We start from the raw sequence: 24,046 nt of genomic DNA, 5'->3' as shown, positions 1-24,046 counted from the left end.
ACAGTGTTTAGCAGACCATTAGCACAATTTTGGGAACGCTTTGTGTGTATTATGTACAAGAATTTCTGGTAGATCTGGTAGATGGTACACTATCTGAGGTAAAACTGAACTGAGAAATCAAGTCAGCAGGAGGAAGACTTGCAAAGGTGCAAAGTACAAAAACAGGTAAAGCAAGGAGACTGAGTAGAGCCGTTGCTTGGATTAAGTTCCTATCGCTCAGCAGAAAACTGTGGATTTAAATAAATTCCCAAAATTTATCTGATTTCTGATTGGGTGACAAAAACAAAAAAAGTCAGTCACATTAATTTTGATTAATTTGCTGCATTCCAGTGTTTTGAAGTCAATTACTAAAGACTGGAGTAAACTATAGCCATACTACACATCATATCAACCCACAGAACCTATTAATTTAACAGCAGCTAATCAAACCACCAGTGTCCTGAAAAAGTAACTAAACCACCTTATTTTAACTGACTCCACCCTCAGTTGGAATTTGAAAAAGGTTAAAAATGCAAGGGAGAGTTTGGGAGGGGCACTGGGTGATGTATGGGTTTAGAGTCAGGGCAGAATTGAGAGCTGATTGGCTGATTGTGCTGTGACAGATGTTGGTTCTGCTATGGTTAAAAAAGGTTAGGAAATGTTTCTACACATTTTAAGCAGGACTGGTTTAAAACATGGTTTAGGGTTTAGTGGCTCTTTAAACACAGCACTAAAGACAAATTGGGACAGGTATTAGGCCAATATTTGAGGCAATCACGTTTACTTTAGATTCATCAACACACTCAGGGTCAATGTCCTGTGACACAAACATCACACCCCCTCAGCCACGACAGCAAAGCAGCAGAGTTCAGCTACCTTCAACTCTCTAAATGACTCTCTGACTGGACGGGAGGAGATGGGCTGATGCCATAAATTCTAATTCACAGGCCAGAATATAGTTGATAAGACAAGACACTGTTTGACACTTCTTTATTTTTAGCACTGAAGCTACCAACCAATTAGCACTGTGCTAAATGCAGGTCTTGATCACCTCACACTTTCCTCTAACTATTAGGGGTGGGAATCGTTTACTATCTCACGATTCGATTCGATTCCGATTTTGGGGGCCACGATTCGATTCAAAATCGATTTTTGATTCAAAACGATTTGAATTATAAAAATTTCTGCTTCTGGCTTATGAATCTTATTGAAAAAAAACCCTCCATAATATACACTGGTCCTGGAGCAGGTAATGTGTTACAAAAACAATAAAATGTGCAGGAATGTGGGTCCTCAGTGACAGAGGAATCACTGGGATATCACAATGACGTTAATGAACAATAAATAAATAATAAATAACACTGCTTTATTACCAGGCTACTAGCGGTGGTGTGTAGGTGACGCTGCTGGGCTGATGTGATGATAGCAGTGGAGCGCTAAAGTTCTGGAGCCGCATGCTGATTAACTAGTTAATTTAAGGTCGTTGTATTTCTTCAGAAAGGGGGCAGGAGGTGGAGAAATTAATTCATATGGTCCATTCCTTAATTCCTCTGTGATGAGGAGCTGAAATTAGCTCTGATTAGCTTATTGTATTTTTCCGTTCCGCCTTAAATGCTGCAGCCCGCTGCCACCTGTAGCGTTATTTAAGGTGGAACTGGAAAGTTAGCTAGTTAGCTAGCTAACAGTTACTGAAACTAACTACTAGCGATCTTTTTTATGCTTGTTATGAAGCATTCTGCCATAAAACATTGAAACTACACGTTAATCTAATGTAATATAGTGCTTGTTCTGCCATCTTACCGGTGATTCTCAAACACCTACGCTCTGTGTGTGTCTGGAAGATCTCCGTTTGAAAGGACAAGCGATATCCCCAGGGTTGCCAGGTCCAACAAAAATACCCAGCCCAAAATCAGTCTAAAACCCGCCCCTCAGAATCGATTTTGGGACATTTTAAATCGATTCTGAATCGTAGTAAATGAGAATCAAGATTCTTATGTGAATCGATTTTTTGGCACACCTCTACTAACTATGTGGAGGTAGTATTTAGGATTCTCAAACAGACTGGTTTTGTGGTTACAGACACTGTATGACTCACAGTTATCCATAAACACTGACTAAGGAGGCGTGCAACTATGAAAATTTGGCCTTGCTTCCTAAACTCTCATTTTAAAAGGAAGTTCAATCCATATATGAAATATGACCAAGCATATCGATACACATCCTGATTTTCAGATTCAATACGGAGCATCAAATGTTATCTGGTGTATCTTGTAACTAAAAGGGTCATGTTCCAGTGCCCAGATTTGACAGCCAAACTCAGCACATGGATGTTTGATTATTCAGTTCAAAAGACAGCCATGCCTGAAGCAGGAAAAGACCCCTCCCCCATCTCTCTAGTTCCCGCCGCTCCTCTCATGAACGACTGCCATTAATAATATTTCGAAACCATCAGCAGTATTGCTCACCACAGCAACACCAAGCACCTGCTACTGAAGGCTGGATCACTCGCTAAACATTGGGCCTTGATGGAAAACAACTACACAACATATTTACTCAAAATTACAAGTTAACTTTCAGTTCCCGGACCATTCATCCAAATTTATACATAAAAGAGACACTCTGTTCATCAAATCAACACAACAATTCCCCAAAAATCCAAGAAGGAGAATTTTACAAGAAGTTTACATAACAAATGTTGCTACATACTAAGCAAGACTGCGTTACACTTAAGATATACTGAATAGACATGATAAAACCTCCAAAAATATGTAATTTAGTAATTTAAGGAGTGAAAATACTGCTATCTTACTCATTTCTATGGGAGTGCAAGGTAAGCACTCATTATTGAGATCAGAATTCAGAGGTTCTAGAGATATATTAGGGGTTATGTGTTAGGCTGTTCATATATAAGCTTTAATAAAATAGTGTCAGATTGCTCATCTATACTTCATGCATGCACACTATGTTTTATTATAACAGCAAATCATAATCTGTGTGAGGATGATTCCTTTTTTTGTTATTTAATGAGGATGATTTTTTTTTGTTATTTAATGTTTTATTGGTTTCAAAGTAATTGCAATTTACAGGAAAACAGCACATTAATCAATCTCAACAAAAACAAACAAAAAACATTAGTTGGTAGCACACCAAAGATAATGAGCACCAGTGTTATAAGAATTAAAGATTCGATTAAATATATAAAGCAATAAATACAAAAGTATAAGAAATGTTACACAGCTACGTCAGCTAGGTCAATCAGATTTAAATACTCTACTGCCTTGTCCCACATTTTATAGAATAATTTGCATTTTGAGTTAAAGGAACAGGAAACTTGTTCCATCAAAACATTTTCAATTAAATAGTTTTTCCATACAGTTAAAGAGGGCGGCTGTGGCTCTTTCCATGAAAGTAAAATAGTTTTCTTGCCTTTTAAAGCAGAAGATAAAATAAATTTTAGCTACATCATCGCTAAATTTACATACTTGACTCTTAGTTCTTCTTCACTAAAGACTGTAATGTTTTTACTCACATTAAATCACACGTTGTGAGCAGCAAAAACAATGCAGCTCTTTAAAACTCTCTGCTGCAAAAATGCTGTGGTTTGTGTTTAAATTCAAGCTTGTTACTCTACATTTTCCAAAACTGTGCCTTTAAATCGTTTTCTGCAGACAAAAAGGAAATTCAGCCTCACTGGTGTTTTCCAAGCAAGACCACGGCTGACAACACGCTCTGTGATCTCACTGAGTAAACGAGGCCAGATTGGAAATGAACAGAGTCACTAACAGACCCGCAGCTGCAGACGCAGGAACTAAACATACATCACCTGTAAAGTATACAGAACTATTACTCCATGAATAGGACAGTTCTAGTTCAGTTCCGTTCCGTTTCTCAGCAACAGGAGGGTTTTTAAAACAGAATCATCACACCAACATTCCTAAACAGATTTCTCACTTGTCACTGAAATCCAAGCAGGAAAAGAATTTGGGGGAAAAAAATCCTTTTTGACGGATTATACAGAAGATTATAAATCTTACCCAATAAAATTGAGTAATACACCATAATACATGATATTAATAAATGAGCTGAAACTGAGCAGTCAATTTTAACAAAAGAGTCTGAACTTAAGTACAAGTCACAAATATCCTACCAAAAATCAGTTTTGGAGCTGAAAATTGTGGGCTGATGTTGATTTGCAATACTGTTTTCATTAATAATGGAAAATGAGGATAAAATTTGAGAACTTTAGACATTTTGAGTAAACCCACTTGAATCATATCTGCCCAATATCATTTTTTTACTTTAATCCTGAATATATATGGAGTTATTTGGAATGCATTATTATTATTAGTATCATGACATTCTGGATCATTGACTTCTGTTTCAAATCTGATAAAATTCTTGTATTTTTAATCTTTCAGTTAGGGGTGTGCCATATCATATAAGTAAAAAGAACATTTAATTTGCATTTTGTTGCATGTCCAAATGTTTTTGTGGACAACCTTTCTGATAATTGCATTTAGTCACTAAAGATGTGATGTGATGGGATGTGATGACATCCTAACCTCACAATCCTGCTTCTGACTCACAACAATGCTCCAAAATCTAGTGACAATACAGTCTTAGACAGTAGAAAGAGCTACTCAAACAAAAGCATTCATTTTTACAAAGTGAACTCAGTATGCATTTTCAATTATATGCCCATGATTTTAAATGTATTTATACTATACTACATTGCACATTAAATTAATAGTCTAGAGTCGTGAGAATAAAGAAGCCCTTATCATTTTATAAGAGAAATCATGTCAATTAAAACGTATTTAAAAAGTATTTTTAAAAAGGTCTGAACACTCTGACTCATCTCTAATCTTTTCTCTTGAGAGAACAGCTCTTGATCTCTTAGCTACAGTAACTGCAAAGCCTGAAACACCCGTGTATTTGTGAACTGCTCTCCACGCGGTTGTAGTGGAAACCACAGCTGCTGTATGTGTGAGAGCTACTTCCTTCTGCTTATAAATATCTACGTGAGGATCATCTGCAGCCCAGCATGTTCTTTCCCAAAACTGGCCGCTGTGATAAGAGGCCTGCAGTGCAGGTGGTGGTGAACACAATGAATGATTATGCACCAATGTTCACCATATGAAAGCAAATTTACTATTTAAAGGATAATTCAGACTGTACTAATAACAGACCAATAATGTAATGATCTCTGGACCAAAGCACAGCAGCCAAATACACACTGACCAACAACACCAAAGCTTAGCCAGACATGCTTTTCCAAAATAATCTCTGCAATTGACACTGTACTACAAAAATATCATTAATATTAGTTGGTAATATGTAACATTATTCAAACTCTTCTAGAATGTTTCTCTATTTATACTGTTCTAAAATTTACTATATCTACAGAGCTCTGGAAAAAAATAAGAGAGCACTTAAAAATGATGAGTTTCTTTGCTTTTATCAAATTGAAATCCTCTGGAATATAATCAAAAGGAAGATGGATGATCACAAACCATCAAACCAAACCTAACTGCTTGATTTTTTTCACCAGGAGTAAAGGCATAAAGATATCCAAAAGCAGTGTTTAAGACTGGTGGAGGAGATCACGCCAAGATGCTTGAAAACTGTGATTATAAAAAACGGGGTTATTCCATCAAATATTGATTTCTGAACTCTTAAAACTTTACGAATATGAACTTGTTTTCTTTGCATTATTTGAGGTCTTTTATTTTAATTATTATTTCAGCCATTTCATTCTATTCATTAGATTATTACCCTTCATTCACATTGTTAAAGAATATATAACATGATTCACTCTGATTCACTGTTGTAAATTATAATGGTTTGAGCAGCAGGGGTATGTGCGCTCTGGCTTGCCCAATAAGAAATCACCTTTTTTTACAGTAGCTTTTAAACACAGCACAGCAGAAGTAAGCACTTACAGTTTAATGTGCCGCTGCTCGATGTCCACTCTGGAAAGCTCCTCCTCCTCCACGTCGCTCTCTCCACCCGAGCTGCTCTCCGTGGCGTCAGAGTCAAACTGTGCCTCCGCTGTCCTCAGATTAGTGCTGCCGCTCAGGTGCAGCTTCTCCAGCTCGGAGGGGACGGACCCTCCCTTAAGGAAATGGCCCAGGGAGTCCGTGTGCAGGTCAGCTCTGCGGCTGAAGGCAAAGCTCTGATTCAGGGCGCAGTCCAGAAATCCAGTGACCTGCTGACGGACGTGACGCTCCACCTGCTTGGCCTGCACCACCTGCAGCCTCTTGCAGAGGCGATGCAGCCGCCCTGAAATGTCTGTGTGCCTGCGTCGGCTCTGCTGGGCCCGCTCCTGCAGCAGAGCCTCCAGGTTGAGGGAGGACGTGGGGGATGGGCAGTGAGGGGCAGGGGATGACTGAGGGTCTTCAAGGCGATCTGTATGGTCACTGTTCACTGTTTCTGTAAGCGCTATTGATTTGGAAGATTGTAACCGGCCACTACAGGGCAGGCAGTCTGTTTCAGATTTGACCTCCGCGCTTTGCGTTGCAATACCCGTGTCTTCTGGTGCTCGGCTGAAGATGTCCGACGACTCTCTCTGCTGTTTGCAGTCACCCCTTGGCGCAGTTATCAAGGGCATGACGTCTCCCGACTTTGAAGACAGGGGTAACAAGGCTTCGCTGCTGGTCGGAGGTTTGGCGTTGTCTCCGTTCACTGTAGCAATGCAACCTTTCTCGGGTAGAGCCGTGCTGGGCACCGCCGTTTTCTTGGCCAGGCCATTAACAGGAACCATGGCGCTACCCCCTGTTCCTGCTGCTCCTCTTCTGTTGACAAGGCTCTTCACCTGTCCACCTCCACTCAGCGCCTTACGCAGCAGGAAATCTCCACCTTCAGCGCCGTGGAACAGCGTGCCGTTCAGCAGGCTGTGGCTCTTCAGGACGCCCTGCACCTTCAGAGACTCCTTCGCTACGGGCGCCACATCCGAGCACAGGTAAGACGCCACCAGCGGCTGCAGCTTGCCCAGGCTCAGGGGCTCCTGCGGCTGGCCTTTGCCGTTGCAGCAGCAGCTCCGGCAGCCGTCCTCAGAGTCCTGCGGGAGGCGGCGCTTGCCGTTTGCAGGTGAGGCAGTGGACGGGGAGACAGAAGAGGACAGGAGGAGGTTGGTGGCGTTGCCGTTGTTCTCTGCGCTGCCGGGGGAAAGGCCAGATGAGGCAGCGGCCAGCTTCAGGCGGATGTGGCGGGCTTCGGCTGGGGCGTCGGTCAGAGCGGGCGCCATCGCAGCCATGCAGGGCTAGGGAAAGGGCAACACCAGCCTGGTCCTCCGCTCTGGGACACCGGCCCACCCACAGAGCCTAGAGCACAGGGAAGTGAGAAAACAAACATTTTAGAATTAAAGTAAATTTATTACCAACAGTCACTGGCTTAAAATACTGGCAAAATCTGATCCATGTCCAACAAATATTGGGCTGTGAGGTTAAGAAATTTGTCAGAAACACGTAAAGAACACTCGTGGCAGAAATACAAGGACATTATGTTTATACCGTGTTTAATATAAAAGCTAAATGTAATGTTGAAGTGGGCTGCTTACTACTTGTAAAAAAAAATTAACTGAATTGAAATTAAATAAAGTATAAGGGCAAATATCACCCAGACGTAAAGATATCTTAAGGAACATTCTGCTTACTATCATTTGTAATAATGCATGTAATTGTAAAGGTTCTGAAGCCAAATGCCTACAGTGCTATTGGCCAGCTCTAAAGCATGATAAAATTCTGAGAAGCTCAATTAAGGTTCATTGGTATAATGATGTGCTAGTCAAGCTAACAACCGTGTTTGGCCTTGTATTGTTTTTTACTAAGCTTCACCAAGAACATAACTATACAACATTTAAGACCACCTCTGTTACACTATGTACAAACCTTAGGCAAGCAAACAAGCTCTTATTCCAACTGACTAAACTGTAACTCACTCAGAAAGCAACCCAGCCTCAAACACTTCAGCATTAATAGGTGGGATTAAACTGCTGTTTATTGAAAGGAAAAAAATATTTAACAATGAATAAATAGTTGTTCCGCTAAAATAAATTACATCTATTATCTTGACATCTTGAAATCTTTTTAAATTAATCGCACAATAAGGCTATGCACTGCTCAACAGACGCATTTAATCATTTTCTTGAAGAGAGACACATATTAAGAAGTGACTCAGCTCTGAGGTGGTGCTGTCCTTAACTTGTCTTGGTTCACTGCCCATCTCTCACGGTCACCATGAGCAAGGACATTACTTGGTGTAGAGTGGTGTGCATTCTGGGAAAATCTACCACTAGTCTGCTATGGGGAATACAGTGTTTCTTCCCACTACAATACACCAGACAATACATATTTTACAGCATTATTAAATAATTTAATATACTGTAAATGATGATCAAGAGAAATAAATAAAAAAAATATCAATTAATCACATGCATTTCCAGAAATAATACATGCACAAAGGTGATTCTTAAATGATAAAGAGAGCATCACATTTAAATCTCTAAACTAGTCAGAATCAGATTAAAACATTCATAAACACGGAAAACTGTTTCGGCTCAGGCGCCGAGAAATCATTAATAACTATTTATAAAAAAATCTTGTGTACCATGAGACTAAAGCACAAGGCTAACATCTGTAAAATATTTTAGTTCAATAACGATCAGGGTTCATACACATTTTAACTAATACAATTCCATGATTTTTTTCATGACTTTTCCATGCCTTCAAGGCCATTTTTTGACCATACGATTTTTAAAACATCAGTGCAGACATGGACAATAAAATAAAAAATCAACTAAAACTATCATCAAAATTTATTTTAATAGGTCTAAAATTAATCTGATAAAAATGTTGACACACAATCTATAATAATAAAATGTGTGTCAGATCCTGAGCGCTGCATTGTTTAGGGCTAAATTACTGAATTAACTCTGAGCTGATGTATTTGTAGCTCAAAATAGATTTTCTCCATTGATAAACTGAAACACAAAGATTTGTAGACCAAATTGCACGACTTTTCCAAGTTTTTCATGACATACGAACCCTGAACTATGCAAATACAAGTGAGGATCCTACATTCTTGATAAATAAGGCAAGGCTAAAAACAATCTGTCCTTCATTTTTGTTCTGCTGGGTCTACGACCTCGCACAGTGCTTGGACCCTGATGATTGCAACATGCAAAGTCATCTCAGTTACGACAGTCCATACAATAAAAGGCTGAGTGTAGCATGGCTGCCCTTCGCCTTCTGCTCGACTTGGACTCAAACTGGTGAAAAGGGCGAGGCTTTATTGACCTCAACAAAAGCTTCAGAGTGGTGGGGGTGGTGGGGATGGCTTGTCCACTGGCACACAAGTGACCACTACTGCGGTCATTTAGGAGGGAAAATCCTACTTCATTGATGCTTATATAAGCACGACTCGTCCTCTCTTTCTCCCCTCCTCCTCCTCCTCTTTAGCAGACCATCTGTGTCAGTGGAATTAGGGATATGCCTTTAGGTGTCTGCGATAGACAATCTGTGTGCAGACAAGGCAACCTATATTCATCAACTGTTCGATAAACGAGTAAAAAGAGAAACATCTATGGCACTCTAAACCAAGCTTGTTATCTATAGTCTACAGCTTTGTAAAGCATTTCTTTTGGCCACATTTAAAACCACAGTATTTATTTAGAAAACATCCATAACAAGAACATTCCGGGATTCTGGACAACAATAGCAGAGATCCCGCCAACCAACCTCCAGAGTAATTAAAGGTGCTATATATTTAAATCACTGCATGTTTCCTTAAAGGTAACAAGCTCTTTGGTCTGTTTGCGTTGCTACAAAAAAAAAGTCATGTTCTCTTACTTAGCTCTGGCTCTGTAAAGAAAACAAACTAAATGGCTGGAACCGATAAACAGGACACTATTACAGCCAAACAGCAACATGGGTGGAGCTTCTAAAGAAGGAGTGAGGGAGGGGTGCCATTTTCCGGAATCGTGTACTGCAACTTTAAACCCTGTGTTTATTTATATATGAGCATTTTCTAACCTCTTATCATCCCAAGCAGGTAAACATGCAGTGCCTTACAGACTGATATATGTAAATGTGTCCTGATGCGATTGGTTGACCTGGCAGATCTGGTTGACCTTGATTGAAACAGGCAGTTGATTTGTATGTGTTGATTCAAAAACAGGCTGTTCTGCAGTTACATAGCGAATAGCATGTGTTTTTTTTTTTTATTACAACATCTTTACAATTCAGAAAAGAGACCAAATTTTAGTTTTTTATCAGCTCTTTATATGAGTGTATAGATAAGTGTTTGAACACAGACTGTTCAAACACTACAACAAAGCCTTGCTCACATCATTTATTAATTATTATTCAACAGCAGCCTTTGTACTTCCTGCAATATAAAAAAAGCAGTCATAAAGCAACACATCACTAAAATGAAGTCCTGACCAAAACTCAATGTTTACAGGGGTTTTAAAATAGACTAAGCTTCTAAGATTCTATGTTTTCAAAGCCAACACAAGCTAGCCTCAAACCATGCCCTCCAAAGGTTCACCAACAGGTTTTACAGCTCATGTACATTGTGAGGCCTTACAATATCAGTAATCACCACACAGCATTTCTGTCCACCTGCCCATAAAGTACTAAGGGTATAAGTAGGTTAATGTGTCAAAGAAGCAAACACCACAGACAAACCGGTTAATGTTCAACCAAGAACCAGAGATACTGGATGTCTAACCCTATGCATAAAAAGTGTTCTTTAGTAAAGACAATGATTCCTTACAGAACTTCAATAATCCATTTGGCTGTTATAAGAACCAGTTGGATGCTTCTTTGTCTGGTTAAAGGATTCTTCAGATTGGTAGAAAACATTTAGTAGACAGTTAAATATAAAACCTTCCAAATCCCCCCCTAATTTTTTTTTCCAAAACTGTTACGATAACCCTTTCTATTCAGAATGCACACTTTAAATAAGGTTATTTCATCGAGTCAATTAATCCACACACACACACACACACACACACACACACACACACACACACACACACACACACACACACACACACACACACACACACAAACACACACATACACACACACACCACCCTGTTGCAGATAATATACGACGCCTTAGGTGTCCTTTCAGTGTGTGCATCTTAATTAAATAATTATATTGTATTAACAGCATCCCTCCTGTATAAACTAAGAAAGAAAACACCACAAAACATGTCCTGGTTGACCGAACGAATCATGGGTCAGTGATCAATCATGTTCATCTGATTTTCTGCCAAACTGTTTCTTTAACCAGAGAAACCAGTTAGAAGTGGTTCTTTGTTTAGCCCTTGTTCTCTAATGAACCACTGCCTTGAGTAAAGAACACATAAATCAGAAGATTTGATCAGTATACTCTGGGATTCACACACTAATCAACACATGGGTATCAAGCAGGGCAACACTACCACACAATCAGCATCTGGAACACTTATTCTTTTATAATCTGTTCTGGACATTAGACAATACAGTAATAAACATGGAGAACAAGATAGTACAGCCACATCATTTACACCTTTACACAGGGATTAAAGGTTACACAGAGTGAATATGACCCAAAACATAAGTAAAACTGATAAGGCGAATGCTAATTTGAAAACTGAAACCATTAAAAGGTGCTATAGGATTCCATAAAGAACTAACTTCATGAGTTTTTTCTTGTTTCACACGTTTACAGTTCACGTGTTTATGCAGAACCATTGTCTTTTTGTATTATAGCAAACAACTGAAGAACCATAAACGGTTATTTTAACCTGATCCTTTGTTTTTACTCCTGTGTTCTACAGGAGCACAGCCTGGCATGCTCTAGGCACCATTATCAGACACTGTAAACAGCCAATAGCCTCAAAAGACAATTTACAGGACAGTTTAGGGTCTGCAGTGTGAAATATTTATATATATATATTTAAATATATATAAAAATTCACTTAACATATTTGCAGTTCTTAGTTCTGCTTTAACCCCCCAGTGGAATAGGGTTGGGTATTTGCAAGAACTCTGCAATATGATGTGTATTACGAAACAGGGATTGTGATTCAAGCACTGATTGAATCACTGTCTGACTCCAATCTTTACATGCAATCTAATAACTAAATCAATATTGTGTTTTAGGAAATTCATACAGCATTGCAAATCAAAATATAGCAATACAAGATGATGAATATTTTGTTAAACCCTGTCAAACACACCTGAATAACTTGAATTGCAGATGGTATTATATAAAAATATGGCTGCAACGAATTATTATTTTGGTGGTTAATTAATCTGACTTATTTTTTTATTAGTTGATTAGTCAACGATTATTTCTGCCACGCCCTGGGTCTCTGCTTTTTGTGGACACAGCTCCTGGTCCTAGCTATCTCTGTCATCTTTAAACAGTAAAAACATGGAATTTTAAATGTCCACAAGATTGCTCTTTAAATATGGGAAGTGCTGCTTTTAGTTAGGAAATAAGTAATATGTTGACAGAGAGGCCGAGTTCAGTGTAAACTACTGTGTTTCTGTCCACAATATTTTGTCTAGTGCTACAAATTAATGGTTAGTCGACAATGAATCTTTGGATTCAACCATTTTTAAGATTAATTGTTGACTATAGCGACTAATCTTTGCAGCCCTATATTAAAGTATGTTGGAATGCTCTGTATTATCACAGGAGAACACAGCATTTTCTCTGGTTCTAACGCAGCACCAGGCCAGTATGATGGGATTACACAATGATGACAACAACTTTTAAAACTGGTTATTTAAAACAAACTATAAAAGTAAATCATGAATGTCACATTACATGAACTAGTTTTATGTACTAAATTACACTTTACTACAACTTATTATAAGCACACATTTCTTAACTTCTGTGGCTGAGTATATATATATATATATATATATATATATATATATATATATATATATATATATATAAATAATCAAACTTAACAAAAAGGTCTTTAGCCCTTTCAGATCCTGCATCCATTACAATGTATTGTATTTTCTTTATTAGTACATGTTCTATTGCACAAAACACTATTCAAGAGCGGGTGTTCATCAGAATAGACTATAAACCACCCAATGAACAAAACACTGTAAAAACAGTAGTACTAGAGCTGTCGAGAAACGTAACGTTTTTTACTAATTTAATGTGATTTAGATCATGTTTTTGTTTTTCTGTGTAAAGATGGTTGGTGAAATAAAAAGGTCAATACGAAATATAAAATATTACACACAGCACCATGCAATGGAAATGAAAACAAAAACACGTAAATATTTGAATTAATTTAATTATCTTCTATTTAGATTTTATAGTAGAACGTATGTTAGAATCTTCTTTTCGGTGCATTACGGACAGAAAACAGCATTCTTAACTACACTGTTTTCTATCACTGGACATAAATCGGGTCTAAAAGGGTTAAATACAGAGCTTCTCTGTTTCATGTAAAATTACACAGGGCCTCTAGCTAGTTAACTACCTAAATGGCTCTATAAAATCTTATGCAACAACCAACACATCTGGTCAGACTTGCAACGCGGCTTAGCGGTAGACATGTAACGTGTTTTTATCTAATTATATAAAATATACTCTTAAAGTGCAATTTTACGGAATACAGATTGTTATATAAGTATTTTTCTACATTATTACGAACAAATGAACTTGTTTTAAGCGATTTAAACGACTGAAACGTGTAGGATAGTTAGCTAACTACTTTAACAAGCGTGAAAACTAGCTAACGTGTCCTGTCTACGTGAATGTAGTTAGCTAACAAACACAGCAATCAAAACGCAGATTAAATTAGTTTAAATGTCTTTTTTTCAGTATAAATATGTAGCTCATGTGTATGATCTGCCTAGTTTAAGTCGTTTAAAAGTGTTAGGTTAGCTAACCAAGTTAAGCTTAAAAATACTGCTGATGTTATCTAATACTGGTCTGCGGTGTTGGAGAGCCCAACCCAAGGCGAGGCTCTTGTTCGAATTTTTCCGTTCCACCTTAAATGGCGCAGCAGCTCTATTCTGGCGCCTGGGCCATTTAAGGTGGAACGGAGAAATTCGAACAAGAACCGATTTTTAACACATACACGTTCACAAACTGAAGTATAAACTGCTTAGAGAAGAAAAACACTTCGCCAGTCTCAGACGTGCTAATATTTAAAGCACAAAGATCATTTACGGCGAGAAAATAGAAGACACGCGCAAAAGATCGCCCGCCTGTAAACCACGACTTGGCGCTTAAAAAAAACACAAATTTAGGTTATTTAACCACATTTTAATATGATGCTTTGTCATCATGATTGTGAGCAAAACCACTGAGCAGACCAGCCAAATCCTCCAACCCTCCCTTTCCCGCTTAGATTATAATCTAGCGCTAACGTTACACGGGTTACACATGAGGAAAAATACTAACCTAACTAGCGCTAGCCAGCTATTCAGCTTACACAGCTATATAACAGAAAAAATACCAAAGCTTAATCAGTTTTAACGACGAAAACAACATGAAACAAGACCTGGGACGCAAACTGTGCACAAAAAGTGCGAAACAGAAGCGTTTATTCGGTAATTGAGCGTTTATGTAACGTTAGCCTGCTAGCAGCTGCTGCTCTCTACACACACAAAGAAAAAGGAGGAACCTTACCACGTGACGGCCGCGCTCTGTCCGGGGGAATTTCGCCAACGATTCGGCTCAATATCTGCGTGTTTTTTATGTACAAAACGCAAATTCCACACTAGAAAACCACGCGCAGGCGGTCCTCACAGCTTCCCATCGCTTCTGCCACGCACAGACCCCGTTCTCAGCCGGGAGTCCTCTCGGTATCGGTCCGTAATCGCGAAATGGGCGAGGAACCGAGCGACCAGCGCCTCAGCAGATTAAGGACGGCGAACGCCCCCCGAAAAAGTGACCGTTTCCACACAACATCCACCCGCTTTTTTGTTTTCAACCACGAGTCCCGTCAGTATGCGGCTTTATTCGTGTATCTGAGTGGTCATAGGGCGCCGTTTTCCACGTATTTTGCTCATCGTTGGAGGGAGAAGCGCACGGAAGATGGCGGCTCGTCCGTCTCCCTCAGCTTTGGCTCGAACAGACGCAGCAGCAGCGCGCGAGCAGCGAAGGCGAGAGAGCGTCTGGGGTGCTGCCGCCAGGCGGCGCCAGAGATGCATGCTGCGCGAGCGAGCGCCAGCAGAGGGCGCGCGCGCGCTCTCACACAAACACAACAATTACCCAATTACAGCTCTGGGAAAAAATAAAAGTACACTTAAAATTATGAGTTTCTTTGATTTTACCTTATTGAAAACCTCTGGAATATAATCAAGAGGAAGATGGACGATCACAAACCATTGAACCAAACTGAACTGCTTGAATGTTTGCACCAGGAGTAAAGGCATAAAGTTATCCAAAAGCAGTGTGTAAGACTGGTGGAGGAGAACATGCCAAGATGCATACAAACTGTGGTTAAAATCCATGGTTATTCCACCAAATATTGATTTCTGAACTCTTAAAACTTTAAAAGTTATGAATATGAACGTTTTGTTTGCATTGTTTAAGGTCTAAAAGCTCTGCATCTTTTTTGTTTGTTTTGTTTTGAAATTTCAGCCATTTCAAATTTTCTGCAAATAAATTTTCTAAATTACAATATTTTTATTTGGGATTTGGGAGAAATGTTGTCTGTAGTTTATAAAAACAAAACAACAATATTCATTTTAAACATATACCTATAAATAGCAAAACCAGAGAAACTGATTCAGAAACTGATGTGGTCTCTTATTTTTTTCCAGAGCTGTATATAGAGAATAGATATTTAATTTATGGATCCTGAGGGAATTAACGCATCCAGTAGCTTAAAACAACAGAACAAACATACAAATACAATTAAAGAACACACAAGAAGTATATATAGGTACAGAAAGAACAGAAGAACCATGCAGACAGTGCAACAGATGGTGCAATCAGCCAGTAGGCAAAATATATTAGAATATAAAATATAGTGAACTGGTGTGCTTATATACATGTACTTTTATGTATATGTACATATGCATGTTCATTGTTGTTGCAAATGAACTCTGTCTGTCTGTCAAAAAAAAGAGAGACAATTTCAAAATGATCTGTTTCTCTAAATTTATTTCTGATTTATAGGTATATTTTCGATCTGTCCTCAAAGATAAATGTGGAACTACTTAAATAATCTAAAGTATAAAACAGATTCTTCCATATAAAATTCACAGTGTAAAAACATTGAAAGAAAGTAAATGATTGAGAAGAGATGTGTCCAACATTTAACTGGTACTGTAAATTCACAATAATTTCCTATTACACTCACTGGCCACTCTAATAGAAACATCTATCCTGTGCTTTCACTCAGTGGCCACTTTATTATTTTACAAACTGTGTGTATTTATAGAAAAAGGAAGCAGCACTCTTGTGTCAGACAGTCCCAGTGGGTGAAAGCTGACTCAAACAGGACGATCCAAATGTCACCTCTGACTCGTGGAGCTCCACAGACTGAAACACACTCTAGGTGCTTCTTCCTCTCTGCAGCTGAGGGGGCTTCAGTCTCCAGTCAACGCAAAGGCGAGCGGCCTGTCTGAATCTGACAGCTCATGAAGTTGATGTCGGGACATGTTAGGCCTGTGTGTCAGCTGTGTGTGTTGGGAGGAAGGCGGTCAACAAGGCAGATGAATGTTCCGGTTACTGTCCTAAAGCATTTCTTCCAGCTCACATGCTTCACACACACACACACACACACACACACACACAGACTCTTCACATGTCCTGTACAGCCGGCTCGATTTGCATATGCCTCCTGACACCCAGTAACCAACTCATCCTTCCAGCTGCTCTCACTCTCTCACTGCCAAGCCTGAAGTTCTTGGGCCCCAGATATTACCATCCAGCTTTCCCACCTGCTCTTCCAGCTTACTCTCTCTCTCTCTCTCTCTCTCTCTCTCTCTCCTCCTCCTCCCCTTTTCCCCTCCCACTCTGGACTCTACCCTCTATATATTTGGGTTCTGTGTCCTATTTTTTCCCCCTGCAAGACTTTTCCCGGAGCACTTTCTGTCTTTCAGCACACACATACGAACACACACTCTCAACATGCCAGAGTCCGCAGACGTTCCTGCCCAGTGCCAGGTTCTCAAAGAGGAAGTGGACAAATGGTGAGGTCAAGTTCCACAGCAAAAATGCTCATTAAATTTAATCACTTTCTTCTTTTAAATGCTGATTTGATTTAATGACCAACTGCTTTTACCTAGGCGTTAAATGCAGACATTTAAATGCTTACACAATGCAAGTAGTTGCTAAATTTTTGGCAAACGTTTAGTTTAATGTTTTGCAATTTTAACATACTACGTTAAAATTTACCTAATACATTTAAAATATATTTGTCGTTTACTTTTATATTATTTTGAAGACATTTCAAAATGCATGTTTAATTTTAATGCATGTGAAATTTACGTACATGCTGCTTTTAAGTGCATTTTACACACGATACTAATTACTTTCTACTTTCTGCTTTAAAATTCTTCACTTTTATGAAAAGCAATTATTTCATATTTTTATTACATTGTATTATTTTTTACCGTCTCATATTTTAAACATATTATTGTTTTTTAAGAAATAAGATTTAAATTGAATGCTTGCTACTTTAAAATGCTTATTACATGCAATTACCAAATAGCCAAGTCTATTGTCACATGTATATTAAATTTATTTACTCTATTTGACCTTTAAGTGCACAGTACTTACACTTTTTTACATATTTACAATATCTTGCATTCCAGAATTAGAGCATTATATGTTTCACAATTTTTTCAGCAAGCTTCTTATACTGATTTTTATATTAGTGTAATATGTTGGCGTATGTAATCAGTTGACACACACTGATAGATCATTTGTGTTTGCTCTATTGCAGCTTGGCGTTGTGTAAAGCCTTTAAGCAGTAGTTGGCATGTGATATTTTGTCTGGAAAGGATTGAACATTAACTGGGTTTGTGTGTTAGGATAACCTACTGAAGGGCACTCGTAGTAGCAGTACATGGTGGTGGAGAGTCTATAAGTGATGATGCGGGTGGAACATGACCCATGGGTTGCTATGTCAAAACATTTTCTGCTGCTATGTTAAAACACAGTAGTCATGTTTCATGTGTACAGTATCTCACAAAAGTGAGGACACCCCTCATATATACACTGAAGATATGACGGTTTGGTACAGTGTAAAGTATTCAGTGTACAGCTACAGTATAACAGTGTAAATACAATATGCTGTGTCCTCAAAATAACTCGACACACAGTCATTAATGTCTAAAGTGAGTACACCTTGAAGTGAAAATGGACAAATTGTGCCTAAACTGTTAAGATTTTGTGTGGCCACCATTATTTCCCAGCACTGCCATATCTTGGGCATGGAGTTCACTAGAGCTTCACAGGATGCTTCACTAAAATCCTATTCTACTCCTCCACCTTCAGTTTGAGGATGCCCCACAGATGCTCAATAGGGTTAAGGTCTAGAGACATGCTCGGCCAGTCCTGTACCTTTAGCTCCCTTTGCAAGGCATTGGTCATCTTGAAAGGTGTGTTTGGGGTTGTTCTTCTTGGAGGTAGAGGATCATGCATGCTCTGCTTTAGAATGTAATAGCACTAAAGCAGTTCTAAAGCAGAGCAAATTCTTATAGCTGAATGGCTAATTGGGAACAATTTGCTCATTTTCACTTAGGGGTGTACTCACTTTTGTTGCCAGTGGCTTAGACATTAATGGCTGTGTGTTATTGTAAGTAATTTTTGAGGGCACAGTAAATTTTCACTGGTATACTGTAGCTGTACACTGACTACTCTACTTTTTATCAAAGTTTCATATCCTCAGTGTTTTCCCATTAAAAGATATAATACAATATATACAAAAAGGTAAATGTTAAATGAGGTTAATACATCCTTACAAGCACTATTTAATACTGTTCAGACCAGTTTTCTAACCCAAACATATCAAAATTAGTAGTAAAAAAATCAGTAAAAACAGGCAGCTATGTATAAGACTATATATTGTTTTACACCACAAAGTATAATTGGGCATGCAGATCTCTTTCACTGTTTTTTTTTGTGAACCCTAGTCACAGTACAGTGCAGTAAGTGAAACCACCTCCACCATGTTTGGAAGCTGTACTTTATCCTGGCTAGTTTTTACTATGAGATACTAATGAACCTACCTCCACCATGTTTAGAAGCTGTACTTTACTCTGGCTATATATGAGACCTCTTTACTCTATTATGCCACCAAGAGGGAGCCTCAAATTATAGAAATGATTCACTTCTAGTCCTTAGGAGGACAAATATCTGTCCAAATTGCGTGTATTACATCAAAAGGCCATTTATCCTGTGTTATTTTGTTTTCTGCTATAACCTGTTATGCTTCCTTTGCTTAGACCCAGGCCACAGGCCATGCCATATAAAACCTCTGCAGTGGGGCTTCAGAGCAGAAAGTCTATTGACACAACGTTGGTGTAACTGAATGTTACTGCCAATTGCTTCTTTCTACAGGTCTTTCAAATAGAAATCTTTCAGAAAAAAAGCTTGTAGGTTTGTTAGAAATGCAAATCTACAAAAAGACCTTCAGGAAGATTGATCAGACTTTGGTGTGGTGAGGCACTATTCTACTGTGCAGCGACACATGCACAAATATGACCTTCATGGAAGAGTCACCAAAAGAAAACATCTCCTTACCACAAAACATTAGCATTGAAGTTTTCAAGGAAACACATAAACAAGCCTGGTTCATTTTAGAAACAAGTTCTAACCTGATAGATTTTTTTAGCTGCAATAAGCAAAAAGGACACTCATTTCAATATAACACAAATTGTACATGTAGAAGCGTCATTTTCCATGAATTTTTGTCTTGAATTGTTTAGTGAAATGCCTGCTCATATAAAACAATGAGATGTAAGGATTAAATATATTAAGTTTAACATTTAAAAGTGTCACGTGTGTGCCGAGAATACCCCACAAAGGGGCATTACCACCCACAGTGGACAGCATAATGTAGGTCATAATGATTGTGATCAGCAGTGTCTGGCTAGTGGAAATATATGGATCAATAGTTCTAAAGGTGTAAAGTGTAAAATGTGCAAAACTGGTTGTGCAACTAATCAGGAGTCAATACATTCTGTTATGTAACAACAGGTGCAAATGTAGCTCATTCAGTCAAGCATTCAGAAGCAGAACTATCTGTTTTAACTCACTCATAACAGAAGCCAGTGGGCTGTTGCTTTATTAGTGGCAGGTTGTAAATGCTGGACTTTTCCTTTAAAGATGTGGTATACCATAGTTCATCAGCCACTAATCCGCTGCAGTCATTAAATGATTGCAAAATTCATCATTAAATGATTGCAAATCACATCTCACTGCTCTTGTTAGTGCTTCAAAGCTGCCAGCTTTTCAAAAACAGTCCCTTCAGGACTGTAATAAGCATAATAAGAATAAAAGAAGTAGGCAGGGATTGCTGTGATGTTTATATGCCCTGGGGGTCTTTTCTATCTCTTTACTCCAGCTCTAATGATTATCAGTGTAAATGTCAGCACAGAGGAACCCGCACTGGAGCCGCACAGCGCTGTATTTAGCTGCAGAGCTAGGTAATGTATATCTGCATCTTAAATATAGTCACCCCAAAATAACCCTCGCATGCAGGACATGGGAAAAGGGGAGCAGGACGTGTGTGCTGGCTTTCATCACACAGATCACTTTACAGGACTCTCTGCCCCGGAGGTTATTCAATGTGGCAATACTTCAGCCTCACCAATAAATGTTCTCTAATTATGTAGCTACTGGCATTGCGTAAATAATGATACATAGATCATTCATTACATATAAACATTTGAAATGAATCTGAACAGTACAGAGAGATGGTAGATGTTAGATCTAACAAAACTGAAGAAATGCATTTTAAACACATGATTTATTAAATGTAATTAATAAAAATGTAATTTTTTTTATTGGAAAAAAAAAGTTTCAACATCCCGACATATATATCACCAGTCAAAAGTTTGGACACACCGCTTTTATTCTCATTAAATGTGTTTATTAAATTTATTAATTAACACATTTTATTAATTAAATATTAAATTTAATATTGAAGACTATATTAAAGCTATACACGAATATGTTTTATACTTTTGGTTCTTCTAAGTACATTTATCTTTTAGGACAGATCTGCACTTTCTTGGTATTTTAATCTCAGTATCTTCTTGAGAGAGAGTCTCCTGGAATAGTTTTCTCAGTGTCTTGAAGGAAGGAGTTCCTGGAGGTGCTGAACAATAGTTGCTGCTTTTCCTTCACGCTGTGAAGCTCCAGCTCATCCCAATTAAATCACCTCAAATCACCACCTTAGTTCATCAGGTTCAGATCAGTGGATTAATGTGGAGGACAAACAATAACTTTTTTTTTTACTGTTTACATCATAATTTGTAAGTGTCCGTTAATTGCTCCATACTTGTATGAGAAGGTGTGTCCAAACTTTTAACTGGTACTGTATTACTACTAAAAAGATTCATATGACTGTAGGGAAAATAATTTTCCTGTAGATCAGCCAAGACATGTTTAGTGTATATTATGTGCTTCTTTAGCATTGTGTTAGCCATATAAGGCTAATATAGCTAGCTAACAATTTTAAGTAATGGAATTTTACACCTAGATATGTTAGCTATGTACAAACTAGTTGTAGCTAGCTATGTAATTCAATGTTAATGCCAATTAGCATTGTGCAAACTGCTGCTTTAGTTTGGCACTGGAGGTACAATGCTAACATAGCTAAGCAATGGACATTTTACCAGTTAGCACTGTGTACGTTTCGTCTATAGTTTTGTACTAGAGTTACCATGCAAAATAAATAATGGAAGTAATGGAAATGTATAAGCCAATTAGCATTGTGCAGACTTCATCTGTTAGGTTTAAGCTTAAGCTTGCATAACCAAATACCCCACATGTACACATTAATTAGCATTGTGAAAACTGCTTCTTTTAGATTTATGCCAGAACTAATAGGTTTCTGTAACTAACAAGTAAACAAAGCTTTATACCATTGAAAATTAGCTCCACAATGAAAATATAGAAGGACATGAAGACACAACACATGTCTTGGCTAATGGACTACATTATGGTTCAATTATTATTTTTTTTTATTTCTTTATGTTTGGTCTTCTCATATAGCTTTCACATGATCTACACCACAATTGAAATCATTTACTACCATAACTACCAGTGTCTTCAAGTACACAGGCATGATGTTAGTGGACAGCTGATGACACTGAGCTCTGAACATTCATTTCAAAGGACAGAGGTCAGGAACTGAAGTCACTGACCCTGTGCAGTTTTCCTTAAGTCAATGAAAAACAAGCTCTCTCCCCGACCCCACCCCCACACACATATAGCTTCAGATGAACACACATGAACATGTGAATGTGCTCTAAATCTAATCAGATCACAGCTTATTCGTCATGCTTGCTGTTATTCGCACTGCCTTGATAAATCTTTATTTGTTAAGCATCTACTGTATTTGAGTGTCGTCAAAATCATGTTTTTTGTCATTGTGACAGTATGACCCTAAGATGTTTCTTGCTTTTTCTGCCATATTAAACAATGATTTAGTGTTTACCTGTTTTTTTGGTAATAATAATGTTTGTTTAATAATAAACAAAATAAAGTTGCCCAGACAAAACATGAAACATATTGGGTTCATACAGTTTGCAATTAAATTAAAATTAAAAGGAAATGTAAGAAGTAATGCTTTTTTATTTTGCATTTTCCAACTAACTTTATGTACAGTATTTCATCATTACACTTTTGCACTGCTGCAAAATTGAACAACTGCATTTCGACAAATTATAGAGAGCTTTTAAAAAAACAGCAACAACCAGCATAAACTGCAGAGTAATGTTTTTTTACTCACATTATAGTCACGCTAAGTTCGGCCTTTCTTAAAATACTGTGTTTTCTGCTCTGTAGTGTCCAGGGGAAGGGGGCAGAAGGCTGTAAGGAACTGATGGAAGCTTTTGAGGCCTGTGTGAAAAGTGCTGCCAAAGCCTCCTGAAAAACATACTGAAATGTAAGTAGAAATGGCATTATTTCATTACAGTTGATCTTTCAAATTCTTACATTTAACAGAAAAAGCACCTGTTGAATAAAAATGAACCATATCATGCTCAAAATTGCCCATAGGAATAAATACACAGCTCTCATTCTGTAGTAGCTACTCTACTTTTAATTTGCTGTCACCAAAAAGTTAAAATATATTGGATATTGCAAATTTGTTAATGATTAGACTGTTAGCGAGTCCACATTTTTTTCTCAGTGAAAAACAATCCCATTATTACTCCTACTGATGTATTATTTTATTTCTTCTTATTAAAGGCCTTTTGATAGCATTATAATATTAATATTTTTATTCTGGAAACATTATTACATAATTTTCTTCTTCTTTCAGCCTTTACTTTATTCAGTCAGTTCTGATGCTAAAAAAGGTGATTTAATTGAACTTCCAGGCTTAAAGTTTTGAGTCGACTAGGAGCTCATTAATTCAACCACAGTCTCTGCGCTTGTGGTCAGTGGAGTGGAGGAAATGGATCTTGTGGCAGATTAATTAGTTCAAGTCGGTCCTAATTTCACATCAACTGATCCACTGTTATGTCACACAGGTCCTCCTTCTCTCGGGTCCTCCAGTATCCCTGCATTCCCGACTGCACTGTGCGCCGGAGTGAACCACGGTGACAACTGGACAGGGGTGTCGGTGCTGCAACATCCATGGATTTGCCTCTTCTGGAAAGGAGATGTGTTGATGACATCACTGATAAAATCCATGTAATTTGATACTTTACCTTAAAAACAGCTATTTACATCCAGCATGTCAGGAAAAAAACATAGTCTATTTATATAAAAAACACTGTGCAGTAAACATTTTTCAATAAAAAAATAATTTAATTATTTTTATTTTTTTAATTGTCATGGTTTTTATTTAAGTCTGAAAACTGCTTCTTTAGTTTTGCTCTAGAGTAAGGAGGCTAAT

General features: G+C 38.0%; 1 protein-coding gene and 1 long non-coding RNA gene across 2 annotated transcripts in view; one reads left to right on the top strand and one right to left on the bottom strand.

Annotated features, from left to right (window-relative positions):
- kansl1a (KAT8 regulatory NSL complex subunit 1a) overlaps positions 1-15,107 on the bottom strand; it is a 30,081-nt gene extending 14,974 nt beyond the window's left edge. Inside the window, exons 1-2 of the mRNA XM_007248734.4 lie at positions 14,644-15,107; positions 5,922-7,301 (exon numbers count right to left, since the gene is read on the bottom strand). Coding sequence (XP_007248796.3) covers positions 5,922-7,234 — 1,313 coding nt within the window. The 5' untranslated portion in view covers positions 7,235-7,301; positions 14,644-15,107. The remainder of the gene's footprint in view (positions 1-5,921; positions 7,302-14,643) is intronic.
- A 1,910-nt stretch (positions 15,108-17,017) lies between these two features.
- On the top strand, positions 17,018-23,970 carry LOC103033820 (uncharacterized). Its single transcript, XR_002649892.2, has 3 exons — positions 17,018-17,159; positions 22,990-23,089; positions 23,679-23,970. It is a non-coding gene; the product is annotated as an uncharacterized LOC103033820 (long non-coding RNA).
- The last annotated feature ends 76 nt before the right edge of the window (positions 23,971-24,046 follow it).

The sequence above is a fragment of the Astyanax mexicanus genome, chromosome 15, assembly GCF_023375975.1.
Source record: "Astyanax mexicanus isolate ESR-SI-001 chromosome 15, AstMex3_surface, whole genome shotgun sequence".
Taxonomy (NCBI): domain Eukaryota; kingdom Metazoa; phylum Chordata; class Actinopteri; order Characiformes; family Acestrorhamphidae; genus Astyanax; species Astyanax mexicanus.
The sequence above is the reverse complement of the archived record's forward strand: the minus strand, read 5'-3'. Positions and strand labels throughout refer to the sequence as shown.